This window comes from Dermacentor andersoni, chromosome 4 (genome assembly GCF_023375885.2).
Source record: "Dermacentor andersoni chromosome 4, qqDerAnde1_hic_scaffold, whole genome shotgun sequence".
Classification (NCBI taxonomy): Eukaryota; Metazoa; Arthropoda; class Arachnida; order Ixodida; family Ixodidae; genus Dermacentor; species Dermacentor andersoni.
This window is the reverse complement of record NC_092817.1, coordinates 60,217,885-60,239,256: the sequence shown is the minus strand read 5'-3', so window position 1 is coordinate 60,239,256 and position 21,372 is coordinate 60,217,885. Positions and strand designations below refer to the sequence as shown.

Below are 21,372 nucleotides of genomic sequence, written 5' to 3'. Positions count from 1 at the left end.
AGTGGCTGTATTTTGTAGCAATTCATTACATTTCTTAACTATAAGTCGACTTGAATGCCCCTGAGCCAGTGTTACCGTCATGATCAGCCACTCATTGTGAAATACAAGAAAATAATAATGTTAGATGAAATTAATTAAAAAGAACTGGAATCTAAAAAAGATATGCACCATGATCAGAAGGCATATAACTAAACAGCGCTGTTATTGAGTAGCACTTTTATTGTTGCCATTTGCCTGCCATTACACATTCCTCTGATATCTATCCATGAAAAACTGAACAACAAAAGGACAAATTCATCCTCAGCATCAGGTAATACAGGATGTATGACTATAACCTCAAATTTTAGAGAGTGTAGACAACAAAAACAGACAAGAGTGTCGCGTCTTTGAGCCATTATAACCTGCACACTAAAAAAATATTGGTTCACAGTTCTCAAGACTGTTGGATTGGCCCCACTGTTCGTCAAAGGAAGAAAAGTGGATTACTCATTAACCAAACAGTTTAAGTTCCCTCACTGATTATCTTGATGGGCTAAACACAGAAGTGTACAGTCACCTTACTGCACGAACTCCTGCAGTCATTTGTGAAATAACCATGAGGTTAAAACTTATGCGAACTTACTGTGATTTGAAGTCCATGAAAGCAGGCTCAAATGCTATCGGGCTTGCGTACATGTTTGTGCTACTGTCTTCCAAGTCTGCAAAGCTGTGTAGGGCAGGGATATAGAAGACTTTAGAAACAAGTCTTGAAAGCCTCTTTATCTTGCTCTCCTTCATGGCACAACTTTCGCAATGAAAAAATATTCTAAAAAATTTTTTTCTTACCTGACAGGCGATGAACTGCTAACTGCCGATGGCTGCACAGAAACATACATGCAAATAACCATTACAAAGGTGGCCCCTGTTTGCCTGTTCAGTTCAGAAACTAATTAAATAGGGCATGCATTTGCAACATTAGGACTTCACACACAGTTACACAGCACAAACCACTAAATACAAAGCAATAATTAACACATGCGCTATTAACAAGATCACAGTTAACATGTGTGCAAACCTGTCAATATTTAATTTTGATATATACAAAATTAGAAGCTAAAAATTGTGAAATTATGGTTCATACTACAGCATTCACCTTTATTGTCACTATACCGTGACAATAAAGGTGAAACATTCCATTATTGCTCAAAATGTTGACTCCTTATTAAAGACTTCATATACTTTGTTCAAAAGGGAGGGTGTAAACAGGCATTCTGCCCTATATAGCCACTAGAATTCTGGCTTGTCGACAGCTACGGAGCCTCTCGTGCAGCTGAATGATACACAGATGATGTTCACAAATATAATGGTCATAAAGAGGAGCATGAGTGTGCAGAAGTAAGAATGCTTCCCTCAGTCTGAGGAAACCAGAACCGTTTTGCGGACTTCCACAGGGAGCTATTCTCACATGGCGGGCAAATCTGCTGATTGCCCGAAATATCCCTTATTTCACATCAAAATATCTTATCTTAATTTTTCATTTTCCAAGCACTTCTCTTGTTTAAAAGCCTACACTGCGTGTATTCCACTAACTCTGTAGCTCTGAAGTGTCCTTGTTTAGTCACACATATCTGTACAGGCTGTCTTTCCCAAGTTAAAACCAGCACAACACAAAGAATTTCCCAGGGCCCGAATTTGGAAAAAATGCTACTGAAATGAGGAGAGTGACACAGCCATCAGAAGCAAAGACACAGGATAAGCGAAAACATTGAATTTCTACAAAGCCTGGGTATATAACCTCGAATTCAAGGTTTCCTCTAGCAGAAGTTCATGCAACCTACACGTTCAGCAATTAAGTTTGAAGTGTCATGCCTTGACACAGCAGATATTCACATTTCTTGTGGAACCTGTGTCCAACAAACATTTGCAGCCGAGTGTACAAGCTCACTCTCATCAGTATTTTTGTTTGGTGTGCTCAAATAAAGTAGATAATCACCAATTACACACCCATTTTAAGAAAAGTTGCTAATTGCATTAATATCACCAATCACCTCCAAAGGGTGGATGCGCCATTTCTCCAGTGGTTAGGTATTCTTCCTTGCATTAACTAAAAAATTATTTTCTTGGTTTACAGCAAATGTCCTTTCTTTTGCTTGCTGACAGAAGTCAAAGCTTATCAACATGGAGCTCGTAAGCCGTATGCACGGTCTGTCGTGATAAAACGGTGAAGACATTCACTCAGCAGTTTCCAAGGTGAAACGAGCCTTATCTAGTTGTGTTATAAGTGCCTAGACTGCCCGACTGACAGCTCAAAGAGGCTTGCAAAAAGGCAAACCGGAATACCTTAAGCCCTTTCTTTGCCACTGATGTGTATAGCCATCACAAGGCCATGTATCTGCAAATCTCTGGGGAATTTGGTACACTTTTTTATTTCCTTCAATACAGAAAGAGTTAAAGAGGAACTTTCTTTGTATGTGCGCAACCTGAATCAAGAGCCTTGCTGTAGGCAAAATAGCGGCATGAACCAGTATTCAACGTAGCCTTATGGTTTCCTGCTGATCTATTTTAACATTTCCGGTGCACCTGTGTCTTTTTTGTCTGAAATCTCCTGCGTGCTTTACCCCGTTCTCCTATCGCGAAACAGTTCAAGGTATCCAGAAGCCACTGTTGTTAAAAAATGATGTACAGCGCAAAGGACAAGGACTGCGAGAGATGACATGCATGCAGTCCTTGTCCTTCGCGCTGCATGTCATTTTTTATGATGAATTACCAACTAGCCCAAGCAACCGCCCTAGGCCACTGTTGTTTTTGAAAATCCTTACTGTGCTCATGCACAAATTTGACACTGCAGCACAGCAACATGGTGCTCAGAATAAAAGTCTTTTAGGCAGTAAGGTACAATTGGTAAAGATGTTTATATACAGGCATCCAAAAAATGCTGAATATTTATGCAGCCCGATATCCGAATTTCTAGCCTACACTAGTATTGCGAACAGCAGAGTGTTGTGCGGTGTTACTGGCTTTAACCCCAAATTGGTGAGAAATTCAACATTCTCTTAAAAACTGCAGTCTATAATAAGTTTCTAATGCCAATTAAAAAAAAAAAAAGTTACGATTGCTCAAGAACTGGAGAGCACTTAGATTCACAGAAGGCTTCATCGCACGTCAATACAGTTGGATAGAGCCGAGTCAACGACTGAGGGCTACACACCTCTGAAATTTGTGCAAGGACACCATCGACTAGCCCGTTGATGTCACTACCTGCCTCCACAAAACCTGAAACAACACAGACAACAACTAAAATTATTTCACAGTGACAAACGGAAAACAAACAACAAGGTAGGCAAGATAAATAAGGTTATCCTGAACAGACAAATCCAGCCAACCCACACATGGTCATACAACACGCGCACACTTCACCAGAGGTCAAAACAATGTCAAAAATAAATGTAAGGGAAAGAGAGATCAACCTGGTTTTACTAACAGTTTTTGCATGCAACATTATGTGCGAACAGCAACAGCAATGTGGATGTACTCCTATATGGCAGGCTTACTTTATACCGTGCAAGCAGTGTGTGCAGCAGACAATAAAGAGCAAATTTGCAAGGCATGTACAAAGTGAAGAAGTTCAGACAACAGATAGAAAAAAGAAAAAAGTGTGACATAACTGAATAAAGAAATCATCAAAACAAAAACTTTCTTGTAACAAATCAGGCTGAGCTAACCTCCAAATTACATTAGAAGGAATTGAGGCAAATCAGTTCTGCAGAAGCCCACAAGGTGAAGGAAAGTGCATGAAAGTGCCCTCCCTCTGCGATCTGCTAGCTTCCTGGTTAGGTGAGATGGTAGAGCGACCACCCCGGAACCGCACTTGTCTGGGTTTTGAATCCCAGACGAGGGCGAATTTTTCTTCAGCTGCGAGGCTGTCATTGCGAGAAACCTGCGTGGGTTTCCTTTGCAGCCTCATGCTGCAATCAGGGTGGATTACAATTGTTTTCCTTTTACAGACAAAGAATTAAGAATTGCCTGGAAGAACAGGCTCAGATAAGCAGAAACCATTAATCTATGCTGTCAAAATCTGCAGTTGCTTAAGCATATCCAATGTACCTCTCACTTTTAAAAAATCCTAACGTGCCTGCTGGTAACAAGTAGGTAATAAAATGAAATATTTTTCATACATGATCAGCAACATTGTTCATCGTTGAACAGTGAGATTATCAATTTGACTATCACAATACACTGTAGAGGTGTAACTGTAAGCGAAAAATTCCAGACAAAAAAATTATGAACGGTTAGATAGATATGCAACTTTGCAAACTTGAATTCACTTGTTTACAAGATTAAAAAGATCTATTGTACAGAGGTGTTCTAAGCACTGTATTCCAACAGCTGAAAGCTTGTGCACCGATTTGTAGCTGGAAATTTGCATTGCTGTGTCCTTAAAATATAGGAGCCAGTCGGTTTTCAACTCGGCACACAAGTTGCCTATGGAAGTGGACATGCAATGCGACCCCACACACAATCGAATATGAATATTCTCAGAACTACAAAGGTCACACAATGGCAATGTCTCAATAGATGATATCTGCAAACTAGCATGAATAAAAAAAATGTACAAAGCACACCTCTTTGATACTGCGATGGGAAGAAAATATGTAAAGGCCCGTGAATTACTGACATAGCCATGTAGATGTACACAGCTGCTATGCTGTAAATTTTTACTCTTTATCAATACCTCACAAGAGTGGCGACTTTCGCAAGGCACGCTGATACGAAAACAGTAAACTCAGCATTGATCACTCTGCAGATAAAACAAAAATCCAAAGCACAAAGCACACACAAAATGTGAATGACATGTAAAATCTCGCAACCTCACGTTTTGGTTACCTGAAGAAAAAAAAGTAATATAGACGTTAGAGGTAGAACATCCAAACAATAAAACAAAGACCGATGAAACAAAAACTCAATGTCACTGTCGACTGCTGGCCTTAATACAAACAAATGTGCGAAGGAAAGGTACTTCGAAGCTCTGAGGTTTCACATTCTTGCCGTTTAAATTACGTGCTCAAGAGCGAATCCCACGCACTTTTTAAAGTCGCAGTATCCGCGTTTTTCAAGGTAACAAGGTAACGGTAAGCAATCGGAACGACATACCATAACATTAAGCGCAAACACTACAACATCAGGCTCTTAGCGCAACGCCACTGAATCTATTACAAAAATACAGGATCGCACGAACGCGATGAAAGGCGTTGTCGGTAAATACCGTCATTGTATTAGCACATATATGTGCTTTGAAAGGTCACGTCTATAAGAAGGAGGTGACAGACGACAATATTATATTCCAGTCGTAAGTGACCTCCTAGACTGCATCGTTTATAAACAGTTTCAAACGACCAGTACCGCGGCACTTGGAACACGAGACGCGGAAGCGTCCGCGCAGGGTTTCTCTCTTAAATGGTGCGCTTCGACATCACCCCGGGCGCGTCAAAAAAGAAGAAGGAAAAAAAAAAAAGATCAGTGCGGTAAATTTGCCAACGGCAGGAGAAAGAAAAAGAAAGGGAGAACACGGCTCTATGCTGCTGCTCATCAATCGAAGTGGCATGCCGCAGCGTATGCACAGCGGCGAGCCGACGCTACGCAACGTGTCTTTAAAACCGGAAAATATAGAAAGTGCGCGCCGCAACTCGCCAGGCAGTAGAGGATCCAACATCAAAACCGATATAAGCAAAGTGCGGCCAGAAACGTCCGCATTCCACAGTAACAAACTCGCGATTCCGCGCGCAATCGCCCTGCGCGATCCATACAGCACTTCAATTAAACTCCACCAACCTAGTAGAGCAAGGAATTGTCAAGATCGCGCCGCTAATTTACAACCAAACAAAAACGCAAACACGGCAAATTTGTCACTCGGCGACCACCGAGGTGCTACCACGCTGGAAAAAAAAAAAAAAAAAAAGAAAACCCGATACTCAGCTATACACACATACAGACAGACAGACGCACGCACGCACCATTTCGCGCCAGCTACCGCCGCTTGCTTGGTCGATACTTTCACGGCGACCAGGATGCCACACTGCACTTTCTCCGCGAGCTGTAATGTAGTAGTCTGACCATACGCCAACAGATAAGTAGGGCACAGCTGCTTCACGAAGTTTGTAAACAAAGGTTACCGGTGAAATGTGGTTTCGGAAAGCGCTGGCATCTGTCAGCACGTGAGGCATGAAAATGGAAACGCAGTACTGGCAGAAGCGCTATCGATTTGCTGCAGTTTCGGGTACGCGGTTGCCGAATCTAAGCTTCCGCGCTTGTCTCCGCTTGTGTACCGTTAATTGCTGTCTGCGTGTCCGTCGGTACCCATTAGCAGTCCGCACTAACAACCAGCGCACTAGAGACGCGGAATCACGCGAACAGCTGCACACCTCCGTGGAGAAGGCCTAGTTTTGGATTCGCAGGCGAGTGACAAAAACCCGCTGCTCCAGTGGCGCAAGTAAATGTGACGCTTGTATGTACTTGCCTTGCGCGTGTCCATCAACACTCTGCACAACTTTGTAGACAATGTCCAAGACATGGAAAAAAAGGAGAAATTTATGGAGCTTCATATTCCCACAACTTCGTATCACATTCAACCGCGCCATTCTGCATTCTGCAACATACTGAACTAGCCGCTCTCTTCAAGCAGTTTTAGCGCTCACTTCGGACAGTTTCGCATTGCTTTCAGTTTCGTACTCAGGAGCTCGCAGAGTCCGAAACGGTGCGGTCGCTACGCGGAGCCCGACCTGTCGCCACAAAGGTAAGAAACCCTTGCTTTATGAAGCGAGTATAGTGCGCATGAAACCAGGTGCATTAAGTTTTAAATTCTAATCTGATGAATAATCACATATGTGCCAACCTTAGCAACCGATATTCGCGCGGTATTTCGGTCTGCACAAGAAAAAGTCTAACCACGCTGTCAGCTGATATAACGGTTTCGTGCCGGGGGACGGCGCTGACTCCTGAACAGCTGCAATACTAACAGTTGCTCCTTTTTCGATAACGAAACAAAATATGTAAGGACGATGAACTTACAGCGCCGTAATGTGCAGGCAAGCTTAAGTTGTCTTCCTTTGTTATCTTTAACCGCATTTGTTTCGATTTTTCACGTTTTGTGGCGTCAACGAGACAAAAATAGTTTCACCCCTACTTATTTTTATTCCGCTGAAGTTTCCCGCCGCGAACATTCATGAATGCATTTTGCGCGTTCTGGCATCAGTTTTCGAATATTTTCGCGCTCCCAGCTCCATTTTATTAAAAGCTGTAGGAGACGAGAAGAAAATGCATCAATAATTGGCCGTGCAGCTGCGAAATATAGGTCGTTCCGTCCACTCTTCCCGTGGCTCTTATGCCACGCTGTACGCAAGTCTTGTTTGCTCTCTAGCAAAAAGTTTCCTGTTAACTGGCCTGCTCGCAGCGCACTACTGCCTCGCAGTGAAGCGTGACACGTAGGTGAAAATTTCTGTGATGTCACGCGCGACCAATTGCTGCACGTGCCGGTGTAGTCGTCGAAAGTTATAAGGACGGGTCGATTTGGACTCTGAGAGTTGGTAAATGTACTATTTCTTTTTCTCTCCATCTCCAACGCACTGTACTATATCCGTCTTAGGACGGTTTCGTGGTATTATACATTGTATTTCCGGTTGTAGTGGACACAGACCACTAGTTTCGTTTTCGCATACGGTTGTTTTCTTGTTATCCTTTTCTTTTTCTCGCCTTTTCTCGGTGCAGCGCTTCTTCAGCGGGCGTCGCAGGCAACAGCGTATGCACAGAGTTAGCGCCGGCGAGACTCGTCGCTCCCTTGGACCAATTGGCACGCGCTCTAAATTTCCGACCTTGAACACGACGACGGCTTCTAGCCTGCGGGCGCGGTGTTCAATTAGGCGTCCGCCTTCGCAAGGGGCCGAGTGAGATGCGTCCTATGTGCGCGCCGACGGCGTCTGGGACACGTCGGCCCCCAACCGCGCGCTACGGTTAGCTATACGTGGGCGGGCCGCTTCTATGTGCTTTATATGTAGTACATGCAAAATTATGCTGCTGCAAGATTATGTATGACTACGCTTCATTATATATATATATATATATGGGTCACTGGAGTATCTGGTATCAGTTCACTCCGCTTGACAGCTCCCATTCGAGCGTCAGATTATAGTGAAACGAAGCGTAGTCGTACATAATCTTGCAGCAGCTTAACATCACGCTTTTTTTTTCTTGTTTTACTTTAATAACCGATTACAGATATCAACGATCTAACAACCCAGTCATTTAACCATTTGCCTGAATCATAATTGTCATTCGCAATTTAAATTTTTGATGACGTCGCATTCTGGGTGCCAGATGAATGTCCGGAAGGACACATTCGGGCTTTGGTTATTACTTTCCAAAGTTTCACATGGTGTGTGACAATTGGAAGCTGTCGGTAGGGGGAGATCGGAGCTCCCGTTAGCGCGTATACGTAGGAAGGAATATTAAAACGTCAGCATTTTATGTAAGTCTCATAACCGCACTCCCGCGTCTAACTTTTCCTCAAGAAGACGAAGGAGAAGTGGTGCTTACCTCAACTATAGAAGGAGGAAGCAAAATAACATCCCAGTAAACTGTATGGAATCAAAGTTCGAACCGCTTACCTGGAGGCCTGGCTGAAATAAGGAAATAAAAAAATATATATATGGCTGCTAATTTCGAATACAAATCGAAGACCTTGTTTTTCGATTATAGAATTCATGTGCTATTCAGAATTGTCGAATACTCTTTTCTGTTTGATTACAACCCTTTGGAGTCTCGTGGGAGAAAAATTGATCTAATTGAGGGTAGTTCCGAATGATTTTAATTACTGCAGGATTGCTGCACACAACAAATCCAGCGCTCATCTTGATATTGCTTACGTGTTTTTTTTTTTCTTGTTTCATTAGCGTAATTGTCATGGTGAGCCAGATAACTTTACAGTGCGAGCAGTTGTTTTTCATTTAGGAGCACCTAAGTTGACCGTGCGTCCAGATGCAAACGGTATTACATGTGTGTATCGGATAATATAAATAAGCCTCATTTTATTACCAAACGAACTTCACGTAAAGTTTATATTTCTATATGTTTGGAATTGAGAATTTTGTTTGGAATGAGAATTTGGTTCGCGCGCATGTATTTCTTGCAGCAGCACGGCGTGTCGTGATCACCGCAGCTATAGAGTGTGCTATAATATTCACCTGTTACCCACGAAATTAAATTATCTTCGTCATCACCGATCGTCACAATTATCGATCAATCAATTATCACCGTCATTGTCAGTAATTATCATCGTCCATTACCGTCGCCGTCCGTATATATATATATATATATATATATATATATATATATATATATATATATATATATATATATATATATATATATATACACAACTGGAAGTGCGTGGCTGCATGACCATCGTCCGATGATAACGCGCCTCGGTGATAATATGTGCGATAACGTCAATCCGATATCTTTTGAGCTTTCTAGGACAAAGTTCGGCGGAGCCAACGATATTCAAGTCGGGAGAGAAAAAATAACGCACTGCGTCTTCTGTCATTCTTTTTCTGGTTTCCTGGCTCTTACATTTTCCCGCTTGTTACGTTCGATTTCCCCCTTTCGGTCCTGTGGCAAGCCAAATCAGTGGGGCTGTACCGTATATTACACTTGGGATTAGGCACGCGGATTGTACTCGTGCTTGAAAGATGTATACGGTCTCCGCGGCTGTCGGCCGGGTAGAAGGCTAGTTATATTACCGGATCGTAAAGATAACGTCGTCTCCGGGGGGCGCCATTAAGTGCAGGTAGAACGCCAGCGCAGGCAAAACGGCGGACATTAGCGCACAGCCAAAGTGCTTCTTGAGATGTACTGAACAATATGATCGCGGCCAAAGCGGCGAAGCTGCATCGGGCCTTAAAGCCGCTTCCGCGGTCACGCTTTATCGGGGCAGTTTCGGCGACGATTACTTCGTCGCTGGTTGTCACACGCAGGGCAACGCTTAGTCAGCTTAGCGGTCGCGGATTTTCGATTTGCCGCTGACGATCCTCTTACTGATCGCACCACTTGCGAAACTTCCCGGAAGTCCCGTGTTTCTGAAGCCAGCACGCCATGCATGCGTGGCGCTTAGCTTGTCGCAAACAGGATGTAATGAACCCGAGTTATTTCGTGACGCCGAAGTTTCCGTGTTTAGCTCTTGCACGTGTTAGGCGTGTATGCCACCGGTAGCCCTTCTCAATCTACTCCTAATTGTTCCTTTGCAGAAGAAGAAAAAAAAAGGAAAAGAAGGAAACACATTGAGAAGAAATAAGGAATGTGCGCTATAAGGAATGACAATTCGTCGGACAGAAATAGAAAGGAAATATTCTGAAATTTAATCAGTACACCGAAGTATGCAGAGGTAGGCGTGAAATAAGAATAAACAAAAAAGCGGCGAACTGCCGAATGATCCCTCACTAAATTTGCAGCGCTACCTGTTATTCAGTTAAACGTATTTAACGAAATCGATGGGACCCTATAATTATCACTTTAAATCGATAGCTTGGTGAAAAAGAAAAAAGAAACACTTAAAACACTCGTGCGAATAGCGTTACATTAATTATAGAGCGAAAACGTAATTTTTGCCTACGTGTGCACTTTCGCAGACAGCGAGCCGATCAATCGCTTTTTGTGCTCCTTCATTGGAGCGCGTAGATGCTTTTAGCAGGCCCGCGGCGTCCGTTCCCCTGAAACAACGCTGCCTGAACTGGAACCCGGCACACCGATATTTCGCCCAAAAATTCCGCACAACCCCGCGTGCCACCCTCTCGAACTTTGTTAAGTCGGGAGAGACGTTTCTTAAGTGCCCCGAGGTTCCCAATTGGCGAGCCTCTATGGATATGTATCGAGGAACCGAAAGACCTGACTCACATCGTCCTCTTTTACTTGCCCTATAGGCCTATGGCCACCAAAAGTGGTGCATGATAAAGCAACGAAAGCACTTCAACGCTTCATTGAACATTCTGGCACGCGTGGTGAATATTGATTCCACATCACCGTGTGCAATTGTCAATGTCTCATTTGGGGTTATGAAACAAACTTGTGTACACCTCAGTCATATGCTGACCTTGTTGCAGCTTGATTCGAGGGGGCGTCCACCGTTAGTGTCGATACATATTCTTGTTTTATTTAAATATTACCCAATGCAATAACTTATTCATTTATTTATTTGTTTATTTATTTATTTATATTAGTAATCATGCGAAAAGCGAATCATAGCGAATAATAATCAAGCGAAACTGAAACATTCGCAAAATTTGATTTTATTAAATTGAGATTTCACTGTACAGTCTTTGCAGCTGCATTTCGCGTCGTCGTCGTAGTAACGTCCCGACAACTCGCTGGACATTTTCGAGACAAATATCGACATACCATGCTAAATATAATCAAATCTGTGCATGCAGCTAATTGATGTCTGTGCGCTTTCTTTACCGAAAGTTTTCTTCTGAAGCTAAAGAAAACAAACATCGAAATTCATTACGACGCAATGTGTTGTGCGTTACATCGCGTATATTTCGGCGTCTTTCCTTTTATTTTTCTGAAGGAAAGTTCCCAAAAGATGTCAGTTGGGAAATTTTCTCCTTCTTTGTTGTTATAGAATGCTATTTAATAATTACTCACTAATGAGCGATTAACAGGCCAACCAAGAGCGGACCCTGTTAAAATGCATGACTCCACGTGGAATTCTTGTGCAACACCGCGACCCGTATTTCGTTTTCGGGTACTGTATGCTCCCTGTACAAGATGCAGGAACCAGTGCAGTTCATAAGTGGGGTCACATATTTCAAGGGGAGAGCAATTTGGCCGGGGGTGATGGCGGCGGAGAGTGCAGGATGCGTCGTCTTCGTTATCTCAGTTGAACAATCTTCCAGCATTTCTTGCCTCATGAAAAATTTGTCCAGGGTGATAGTGAGACATATCGTTTTTAAAAAGTGCCACCCGCCAGTTTATCTTAATGGTTCTTCTTAGCACTATAAATAAATAAATAAATAAATAAATAAATAAATAATAACCGACATAGAAGACCACTTAGTTTTGAGTGGTAAGCTTTCTGAGTGGTGACGAAAGGAGTGGTGGCTGCTGTACGCATTTCTGTCCAGCAGAATGTGCACTTTTCCCTCCAATGCCGTACGTATGTTTAATAACTGGAAACGGTCGTCGCTGAAACGCGTCGTACGAGTGAATCCGCACTCGAACCGGTTTCTGCGCCTGTTACGAAAGCCAACGGTGGTAAGACACGCGTTTAGCTGTGTGTGTATATATAGTGCGTGCCCGCCGGGCAAATTGTGAGCCTGTTTTATTTTCATGCGAGGTTAAACAAGGACACATGCCTCGAATCGCTTATGCTGTACGCAGTAAATTTGGACGCGTTTTGCCTGATGAGTTCTGTAAATACGGAGGACTGCCGCTTCAGTACGTGTATGAGCGTAATCCCGTTCTTTCTTTATATATATATATATATATATATATATATATATATATATATATATATATATATATATATATATATATATATATATTCCAGTCGGAAAGTAAAAATAGAGTGCAAGGAAGTGATCGCGCAGCGCTGTTTGTTTTATGTTTCGTGTCATGTTTTTGTCGCTGCGTGTCATGCTTTTGTCGCTGCGTGCTTAGCAGCGGAAAGGGCATAGTTAACATAGGTATAGCGAGCAGCATGTTGTGTTGTTCACATTACCAATTGAAACAGCGTTCCGACAACGAGACTAGACCCTAACGAGACGGCACACCTACGAGTATTCCAGGCATTTTTATTTTTTTAAGCTAAAGGTAAGCTGCAACGAAATTTCGCTTTTCCTCAGTTGGTTTTGAACAAGTAGGGTATACTTTTAAAGCAGTCTTGGCAAAGCTGCAGGGTCTGTAATTGTATAATTTGCTTATTATCTGCCTTTAAATAGCACCTAAGCGGATGACGCGCGCAACTGCTGGGTAGCGGATGTGACGCAAATCCCAGTATCCTCCTCCGAGATCTGCAGCACGGCGCGGGCGCCTCGCGATCTCGGAGGTCATGTCGATGAGCCGCGTTAGTTCTCAACGTGCAGGATTACGCGTCATTTCTGGCAAGCGGTACGATGGCGGCGTCTTGGCCAGTTTTCTTATATAAAAAATGTTTTTTTTTTTGCTAGGTTCTCGTGACGCACCCACTCGTAATTTCAAACGTAAAATCTTACTCGGAGGCTGCTCTATTCTGCACTACCTGAAGCTACGCCCGCCAAAAAAATTCGTTGCGGTTGGTCTTATCGAGCACGATCTTCGGGATCGCCTCCCCACTTCACTATCCTCCCAGTGCCTCCGCAACAGGTCCACTCGTTGCACCCAATATTGCAGTGCGTTGGATCCAGGGACACAGTGGGGACTCTGACAACCTGGCCGACCAAATGGCTCACTTGCCATCTTTATCTGACACCGCACCATTCTCCCTTCCTTCTGAGCTTTCCTCCAAGCTCAGAAGTCCGTTCTCCACGGGCGGGGGAAGTTTGTCTTCGGAATATTTTGGCTGGGGTGGCCCTGACACCTGCTCTCACCTGGGCCTGAGAGTCTGTAACGTGTGCTAAGTGCCCGGTTACTGTATTTATGGCGGTTACTCACCACCTTTAGTGGCTGTGGCCTGGTCCTCAGCATATTAGGCACAGGATGCTGGAGGAGGCCACACTAAAGCATAATGTTCCAGAGGACTATATATATATATATATATATATATATATATATATATATATATATATATATATATATATATATATATATATATATATATATATATATATATATATATATATATATATATATGTGTGTGTGTGTGTGTGTGTGTGTGTGTGTGTGTGTGTGTGACCTCTGCATGCAAGTGCGGATATGTTTCTATCCCTAATAAATGTTGTAAATTTACCACGCCATACTGTGCACTAGTCCGTATGAACGCTGCCCAGTTTGAAGAAAAGCGCTGCATGGCGCCATCTCTCGAGGCGACGCAAAACCCGCGCCGCGGAACTCACAGACCGCTGGCGTTCAAAAGAGCACAGACAACGCTGTCTCAGTGGTAAAAGATGATGACTTGTATGGTGCCCTGTATCTGCCTTTTGAACGTTGCTGTTGGAAATGACAATCAAAACTTCAGCGTACTAGAGATTGCAGCTTGAGTAGTGATATCGTGAACAAACATTAAGAACAACTCAGAAGCAATATTTTTGTAACTTGTTTGTGCTGTAACTATAGCGTATGTAATGCGGTCCTGTAGAAAGGTTTGGGGGCCAGAGACCGCATTTTCCTAAGTTTTGACTGGCCGGCCGGATGATCTCGTTTTGTTCTCGCAACTTACTTGGATGTTCTCGTTTGAGTTCCCGGACAGCGGCTCTGGCTTTTGGCTCAAGGCCGCTTGAATGTCGCCGACAACGGGAGCTAAAAGCATTTCATGGTTAAAAAAATGAAAGTGCAGGTTTGATCAGGATCAGCGACAGCTTCGCGGATGAAAATACAGAAATGCCGCAGGTGTTCTGTGGCGCAGCGCTGTCCCAGGAGTGAGGAACGACGAGCGTAGCAAGCTGAAACCACAATTTACGGAGGCGAGAAATAAGCCCCGGTCTGACGCGAACAAGAAGCTGCGGCGAGGGGACAACGTGACTCACAGTCACACGCGCGGACTTCCGCGGAGCATATGCGCGCGTGGATTAAATGACATTTGCAACATACACAGATGAACAAATCTATGCACAGAACAAAATGTTTTCTCGCTGGTATACTTGCTGCGCAAGCAATTCGAAGAACCTGCTGCTGCATATAGGAAGTTGTATGACGAATTGTTTCGGGCCTCCGCGCCTTTCTTTATCGTTTTCTTTTAGTCTTTGTTCAAGTATGAGTGCTTTTTATCCGCACGCGGGCATAGATAGTGGGAGGAGTGTCGCGTCCTTTACCTTTTCGCAATCGCTGCAGCTTGCTACGCACTTTCCCAGTTTCGAGCATAGATTTCTTTGCCGCGGTCACAGGTTATCGATCTATTTCTCATCTCGAGCCGTCTTCGGCTTGCTCGAGGTTTCCACGTGCGTTCCCCGCGTTCGCAATTTTTTCGTTGCTCGCGCATGCATACTTTGCCCATCGGATAATTATTGCTGCTTACGCTTTATTTACCGTTATTTCTCGCTTACTCAAAACTCGTATGTCGAAGGGAACCGCAAAATTTATTTACCTATTGTCTACTTCTGCGTAGGTCTACATAAGCTGTTCGCATCCGTCGTAATTTTCTGGGGCTGCCTGAGCTGCAGAAGAATCTCTATATAGTCGTAATACCGTGCAATCGCATGTTGTGTCATCGCACATCTCAAGCGGTATATAGCCTTGGCGCCCAGATTTGCGCTTGTAGCATTTCCTTTGCATATGAAGCAAAATACGTTCATTACTGGAGAACTGACGCTTTCTAGTAGCAGAAAAGTTACTTCTTATAATTTATTAAGTGCGCTTAAATGGCGCAACTATTAAACCGGCTGGCTCGCCGGTTTAACCACATAATCATCGGGTCTGTTTTCGTTGCCTCGTTAAATCGCGGCGTATATGTAATCAGCGCAGTCACTTGGAACGAGTGAGCTTGCAGCCCACACGTGCGATCAAGTCATCAAAATTGCGGCTCCGCACTCACACCAACAGAGCGCTACTTTGTGTATGTTACTACAGGCTGCGTATAGCAGGGCCTGTATTTTGTTCGTTTCCAGATTAAATTCCTGTGTTTAACGTGCGAGAACCACGATCAGATTATGAAGCACACCGCAGTGAGGGATTCCGGTATGATGTTGTTCTTTAACGTGCACCCAATGCACGGTATGCCGATTTTTTTTTTTTTTTTGCGTTGTGCTTTTATTTGGAATGCGGCGGCAGCGGCCGGGATCGAACCCGCGACCTCGTGCTCGGCAGCGTAACGCCATAGCCAGCGACTCGGTATTATAGTCTCACTAGTTCGGTGCACCTTTAGCGTGTACACCTTGTGCGCACGCGACGTGCGTGCGCAAATGGACCGCTCCTCTACATGGCGACCTGTTTCTGCCGAACGATGCGCACACACGTGGTGTACACACTGCCTTAGCGATGACTAGTACATCGAGATTGACCTTGACCTCCACGTGACGCGGCATGCGCTGTTGGGGCGTGTACATGTATACGCTTACCGCTGCACGTATCACGTCCTCGCCATATTGTGTGAGCCATGATCTTTCGGGCGCGAGTCACTTGCGGCGCTAGACTAAACACACACAAAAATACAACCAGAGACGAGAAACGAAAGAAGGGTGTGGATGTTATGAAAACTATGGATAGGAAAACACATGGCGAAATATATAGAGCACGTATGCGCACTTGGAGAGAGAAACGCACCCGCGCGCACGTACGTAGCTGTGTACGTGCCGAATAGCCTGTACACCAACAGGAATGAATAAACGCTTTGTTGACGGACCGAGCTGGCGTTTCGGCATGTGGCTAAGTGGTTAGGGGATTCGAGAGGGAGATATAGGGTGGTTGTATAGAAAGGAAGGGAGGTTGAATGGGGGTGGTTCTGGTTGATTACCCTGCACGATTAAGAAAGATAATTCAGATATGGGATGAGCAGATGAGGGAAAGGGAAGCAAATGACAGCGTTCGGTCAAATGCCTGTACGGGACCTTGCAGTGTTGACTCTGAAGAGCTGACTACCGAACTCGTTGGCTTTAGGCGCAGGGAAGCGAGTCGTAGTAAACAGCGTATCCGTGCGATGCTCGACGCCAGATCACGTATGCAGTCGGGATCCGCACTGCTGTTTCCTGAGCGTCGCCTCATCATCGAGCGCGCGGCGCTTATAACGCTGCTTTTGTAACAGCTGTGGTGTTAACGTTATCGCAGACTCTTTTTTGACAGTGGAGTTTCCCCATGTTTCCCGGCGACGGCCGCGCCACCTGTAGCGTCGAAAGCACAACTCTGACACTGATCAAACTTCAGTCGACGGCGTAGAATCCAGCTGGCGCACGTGTTGTTATTATGACCGCGTGTGATTCGAAACTTCTGAACCACGTGCGCCACCGTCCTGCAGGTAAACGTTCTCATGCCGCTGTTTTGCAATGGATGTAATGTGCAAGACATCGAAAACTGCCCAGGAAAGAAAACGTGCGGACGGCGGTATCGCTGCGTCAGACGGTAACGGACGCGCAGGACTGCCTGCTCTCCGACTCTACTGGTCGGCCGTGGTTTCATGCTCGCGCTTCCTTCCCGGAGGATCGCACTAGAAATTATTGTAGTCAGTAGACGGAAGTTTTCGGTCGAGAAAGAGTCTTGCCGGGAATCCGACTTACATATTCTTTCATTTCTCCTTATCTTTAGAGCTATTTATTTTGCTGTACGAAGCGTACTGCGTGGTGGCTGCAGGTGTTCTGGCTTGCGCGAGTCGCTGAGCACTTCACGCTGTGCGGCTCTGCTTGGGTTCAGGTTGCCGTATACGGTCACCCGAGTCTTGGCGGCCGGAGCGGCTCAAGGTTGTGCAGGTGCCTCGGAAGCTGTAAACTAAGTACTGCGATTGCTTGGCAGAACGTAGCAGTATAACACAACTTTTTGTGCAAGTTGTTTAAACGAGCCTTTTAATAATTCGGAAAGGTATGGCGCCTGTCATCCGTAGCTGACCAAAGAGGTTTTGCAAGCGTGTCAAAACAGCACCACGGAAGAACACGTTCTGTCTACGGTAACTTAAATGGTTGGCCAAGAACACCTGCGCCTAATGCTTAATAAGCTCAGCCATGCTTGCACACTCAGTTGAGCTGCTTGATCAAAGCATAATGTGATAGTTGAGTGTACTGACGTCCAGAGATAGGCTGTAGTTGTGTTTGCCTTGCTGGGAGGGACACTTCGCCAGCACGGTCACACCGGCGACTTCTTTCACGCGGTGAGCGTGCCCGTCAGCGTAGAACTTTCCCCCTTTACGTCGGATGGCCGGGCGTATCCGACAGTCTAATTTTTAGATTGGTTTGAAACCACACAGCAAAACTTGCGCCGTTTGTTCGTTTCAAAACAAGCACGAGCATACGACCACGTTAAATTGGCAGATCCGCGTGGACAGCCTGAGTAGCGTGGTCCGTCAGTGCAGTTTTGACGGAAGGTGCCGCAAGAGGCGCTGACGATCGCTGCTCGGACGTGCCGCCTGGGCAGTGGTCAGGAGCGTTGCTGAAGTATGCGAATGGCTAAATGGCTAAGCATTCCATTCTATAACCCCCAGAAAAAAAAAACAATAAAGAGATGACTTACGTTGAATAATTGAATCGAATACCGGATATTTTCCTTCTCTTTCCTGAAATGCCTGGAATACCACATGGAAGGGAAAAGGGGGAGATCAAAGCGCTTCTTTATCCATCGCGTAATGCAGTTTATAAAAGGAGGGGCAAGCAAGCAAACGACGAGCAACCGAAATGATGCCACTACACTTATTAAAAAAATAACAGCGAACGAACTAAACAAAACTAGGGTCAAATTATTGTTGGTTGTTCTTGTATAGTAAGATCAGTTACGAACTTATGATGTTGCTGCTAATATTACACTTCTATGAAAGGAACAAACGTGAGTCCGTGACACCACGAGTTCATGTTGTTCACTGTAACATGGTGAGCCCAGCGATAACGATGGTAGGGGTAACGATAGTATAACATGTCCCTTAAGGCCCACGTGCGTTATAGAAAGAGAGAGAGAGAGAGATAATATTATACTAGGGAGAGAAATAAAATTAAATTTTTAGGAGTGGGTTCAATATCGTCGGATGAAAGATTTTCGACCAGAATGAGATATCGCGCACGGTCGCCGGCTCACGTAAAGTGCAAGGTCGTGTGCATGGAAATAGAACGTTATATAACAACAAACTAGAGGGTACGTTATCAAACGTCACTGACGTATATAGCGAAAAGGAGATTGGATCTGCTCCTTTCGCGATACTGATAACTATAGTACACAGCTGGAAACAGACAGTTGATAAAAGTCCACGTAGCTGTATCTTGAACAGATTTCACCAACAGGACGAATGAAAGAAAAAGAAACGGGAGGTTCTTTCCAAGTTGGCGCACATCGTGGCAACCGTTCACTACATGGCTTTTAAGCCACGCTTCGTCGTTCGTACATTTACGGAGCGCGTGGAACCGAACGGCGCTTTCTGCGCCGGGGTGCTTCTCGAGTGGAAAAGATATGTGGCGTGAAATATCGCTAGTGGAGTCGTGCCGATGCACCGTTTGTCGCGTGCGTGAAACATCGGGTTGCTGCTCTGTCGCGGGGACGGAGCTGGAGGAGTCACGAGCGCGTTGCACTAGACATAACCAGAGTTGCCGTGATTTTTTTTTTGAAGCGTGTCGCTAAAGTGAGCCGAAAAAGTAGCTAAATTTTCGCTAAATTTTACTGCAACTTCGCTAAAATTTGTCGCTAAAGCTTTTGAGTAAATTTCAGCTAACGTAGACATTTTTGAATACCATAATCCACGCTAGCATGGCGTTAATCATTTACCGAAACGTCTCGCGTTTGTCTAGGGTCTGTATGAGAGAGGAATAATCAGTAAAATTACCAGCAGTGTGTAGCGGGCGTTTACTTTGTTCAAATTGGTTTCGTAAACTATAAAATAAAATAAAGCAAAGAGATGTATTTTGTGGGCACACTGTGAATCATGTGAAGGCAACCATTGCTTCATCATGTTCAGGGAGTCTAGCGTTATACAGCCACTTTTGCCCGCTCACGTGTAGCTTTTGAATAATAAAGCGAGTTCTGTAGAAGGCTTTTTCTAATTCCTAACTTCGAAGTCGCTAAAATGTCGCCAATTGTAAAAGTGAGTTCTAGAAAGCTTTTTATTATTGCGATAGTAATAATTACATACACACTCCAAGCGAATTTTCCCGTCGCCGTGAGGTTCCGTATATATTTAGGCATATTTATGCTGTATGCCATGCCATGCTATATGACATGCGGCATATGCGGGCTATATTGCCACACCATTCTATCACATAAGTTGCTCATGCCAGGTATTACATTCTTGACAAAATTAGATCTCAGAATTTTAAGGATAGCAACCCACAAACAAATGTCATGGAGCAAAATACCGACAGCTCAGGCCTTTTATCTTAGGTCTTTTCAGGCTTAAATATTAGAAGTACGAAACAATAACAGAAACGATGTAATTTTATTGGCGCGGCTGTGCACTACCTCCGGCATCGGCCCGGGAAAGAGATTTGAGACATACCCGATACGGACAAGTGGTGGTAAAGTCGCTAAGAAAGACGTTGGCTTTAGTTAGTAAACATAAATGAAATTGTCCGATGGCATGCAGGATTCAAACAGAGGACCCCTAGCACAGCAGCTCGTTTTTAGTTTGTCAGCTTACGTTTACTTTGATACTCGTGCCACTACAGCACGAGTCTTGCACTTCGTGTAATATTCTAACATGTTGCTATCGCATGCATTGCTTCGCTCTAATGGAAAAATTGTGAAAATTTTTGCTAAACAACTTTTCTAATTTCGAAGTCGCTAAAATGTGGCCCATTGTTCATTCACGTCGCTAAAAAGTCGCTGGTCGCTAAACTAGGGAAAAATGCTGCTTAATTAACAGACAAGGAAGTCGCTAGACCTAGCGACAAAGTCGCTAAAACGGTAACACTGGACATAACAGATGTAGAAAATACTACAATATGTACTGTTGTTGTATATGTTGAATATGTACTGCATAGAAAAAAATATTAGCATTAAAGACAAGTACTTCGTTCGGACTTCCTTTGTTGCCACATTTCTAGTCATTACCGTCAAGCTATGAACGCAACTGTGAATTCCCCTGCAGTTTATCACCAGTTTGCATGTATGTCCGAATTGCGCGCATCACGTATTGGGTGCAGAAGCGGAGTATGGGAATGTTGTGCATATGAGGCAACGATACGGTAATATCGCGGTTCATTTAGTATTTTCATTAAGAAAGCCGGGTCCTGCCGGAGGGTGACTGTACATATCGTACAAGCCGCAGACATGTTCTATACTCTCTTCTAGCATTTTCCACTGAGGCCGGGCTGCCGTTCAATACCCGCGAGCGTATTTTCAATAATTCGCATTCAAGGATATCACTTTCCGTGAGCGCCACTTCGCTGAGCTACGCGGAACTAACTCCAGTGAGGCGTCGCGCCGGACACCGCGTCACGAAAAAAAATGTCAAGTCAGTTCTGCGGAAACCCTGAAGGTGGACGAAGATTCGCAGAAGGGATAAATTGCCATCCACCCGATAGCAGCATGAAGCTAACAGAGGAAACTCGTGCGATTTTCTCAAACTGAATGGTTTGAAGTTGATGGAAAATTCGT

The 21,372-nt window shown here is 44.3% G+C and overlaps 2 protein-coding genes across 4 annotated transcripts in view; one reads left to right on the top strand and one right to left on the bottom strand.

Annotated features, from left to right (window-relative positions):
* Tmem131 (Transmembrane protein 131) overlaps positions 1-6,647 on the bottom strand; it is a 111,449-nt gene extending 104,802 nt beyond the window's left edge. For all 3 annotated transcript variants that reach the window (XM_055073835.2, XM_050183054.2, XM_072287843.1), the window contains exons 1-4: positions 6,494-6,647; positions 3,188-3,252; positions 826-857; positions 623-706 (exon numbers count right to left, since the gene is read on the bottom strand). In XM_055073835.2, coding sequence (XP_054929810.1) covers positions 623-706; positions 826-857; positions 3,188-3,252; positions 6,494-6,614 — 302 coding nt within the window. In that variant the 5' untranslated portion in view covers positions 6,615-6,647. The remainder of the gene's footprint in view (positions 1-622; positions 707-825; positions 858-3,187; positions 3,253-6,493) is intronic.
* A 34-nt stretch (positions 6,648-6,681) lies between these two features.
* LOC126536169 (monocarboxylate transporter 12-like) overlaps positions 6,682-21,372 on the top strand; it is a 44,674-nt gene continuing 29,983 nt past the window's right edge. Inside the window, exon 1 of the mRNA XM_055073839.1 lies at positions 6,682-6,769. The gene's annotated coding sequence lies outside the window, so the exon portion shown is untranslated. The remainder of the gene's footprint in view (positions 6,770-21,372) is intronic.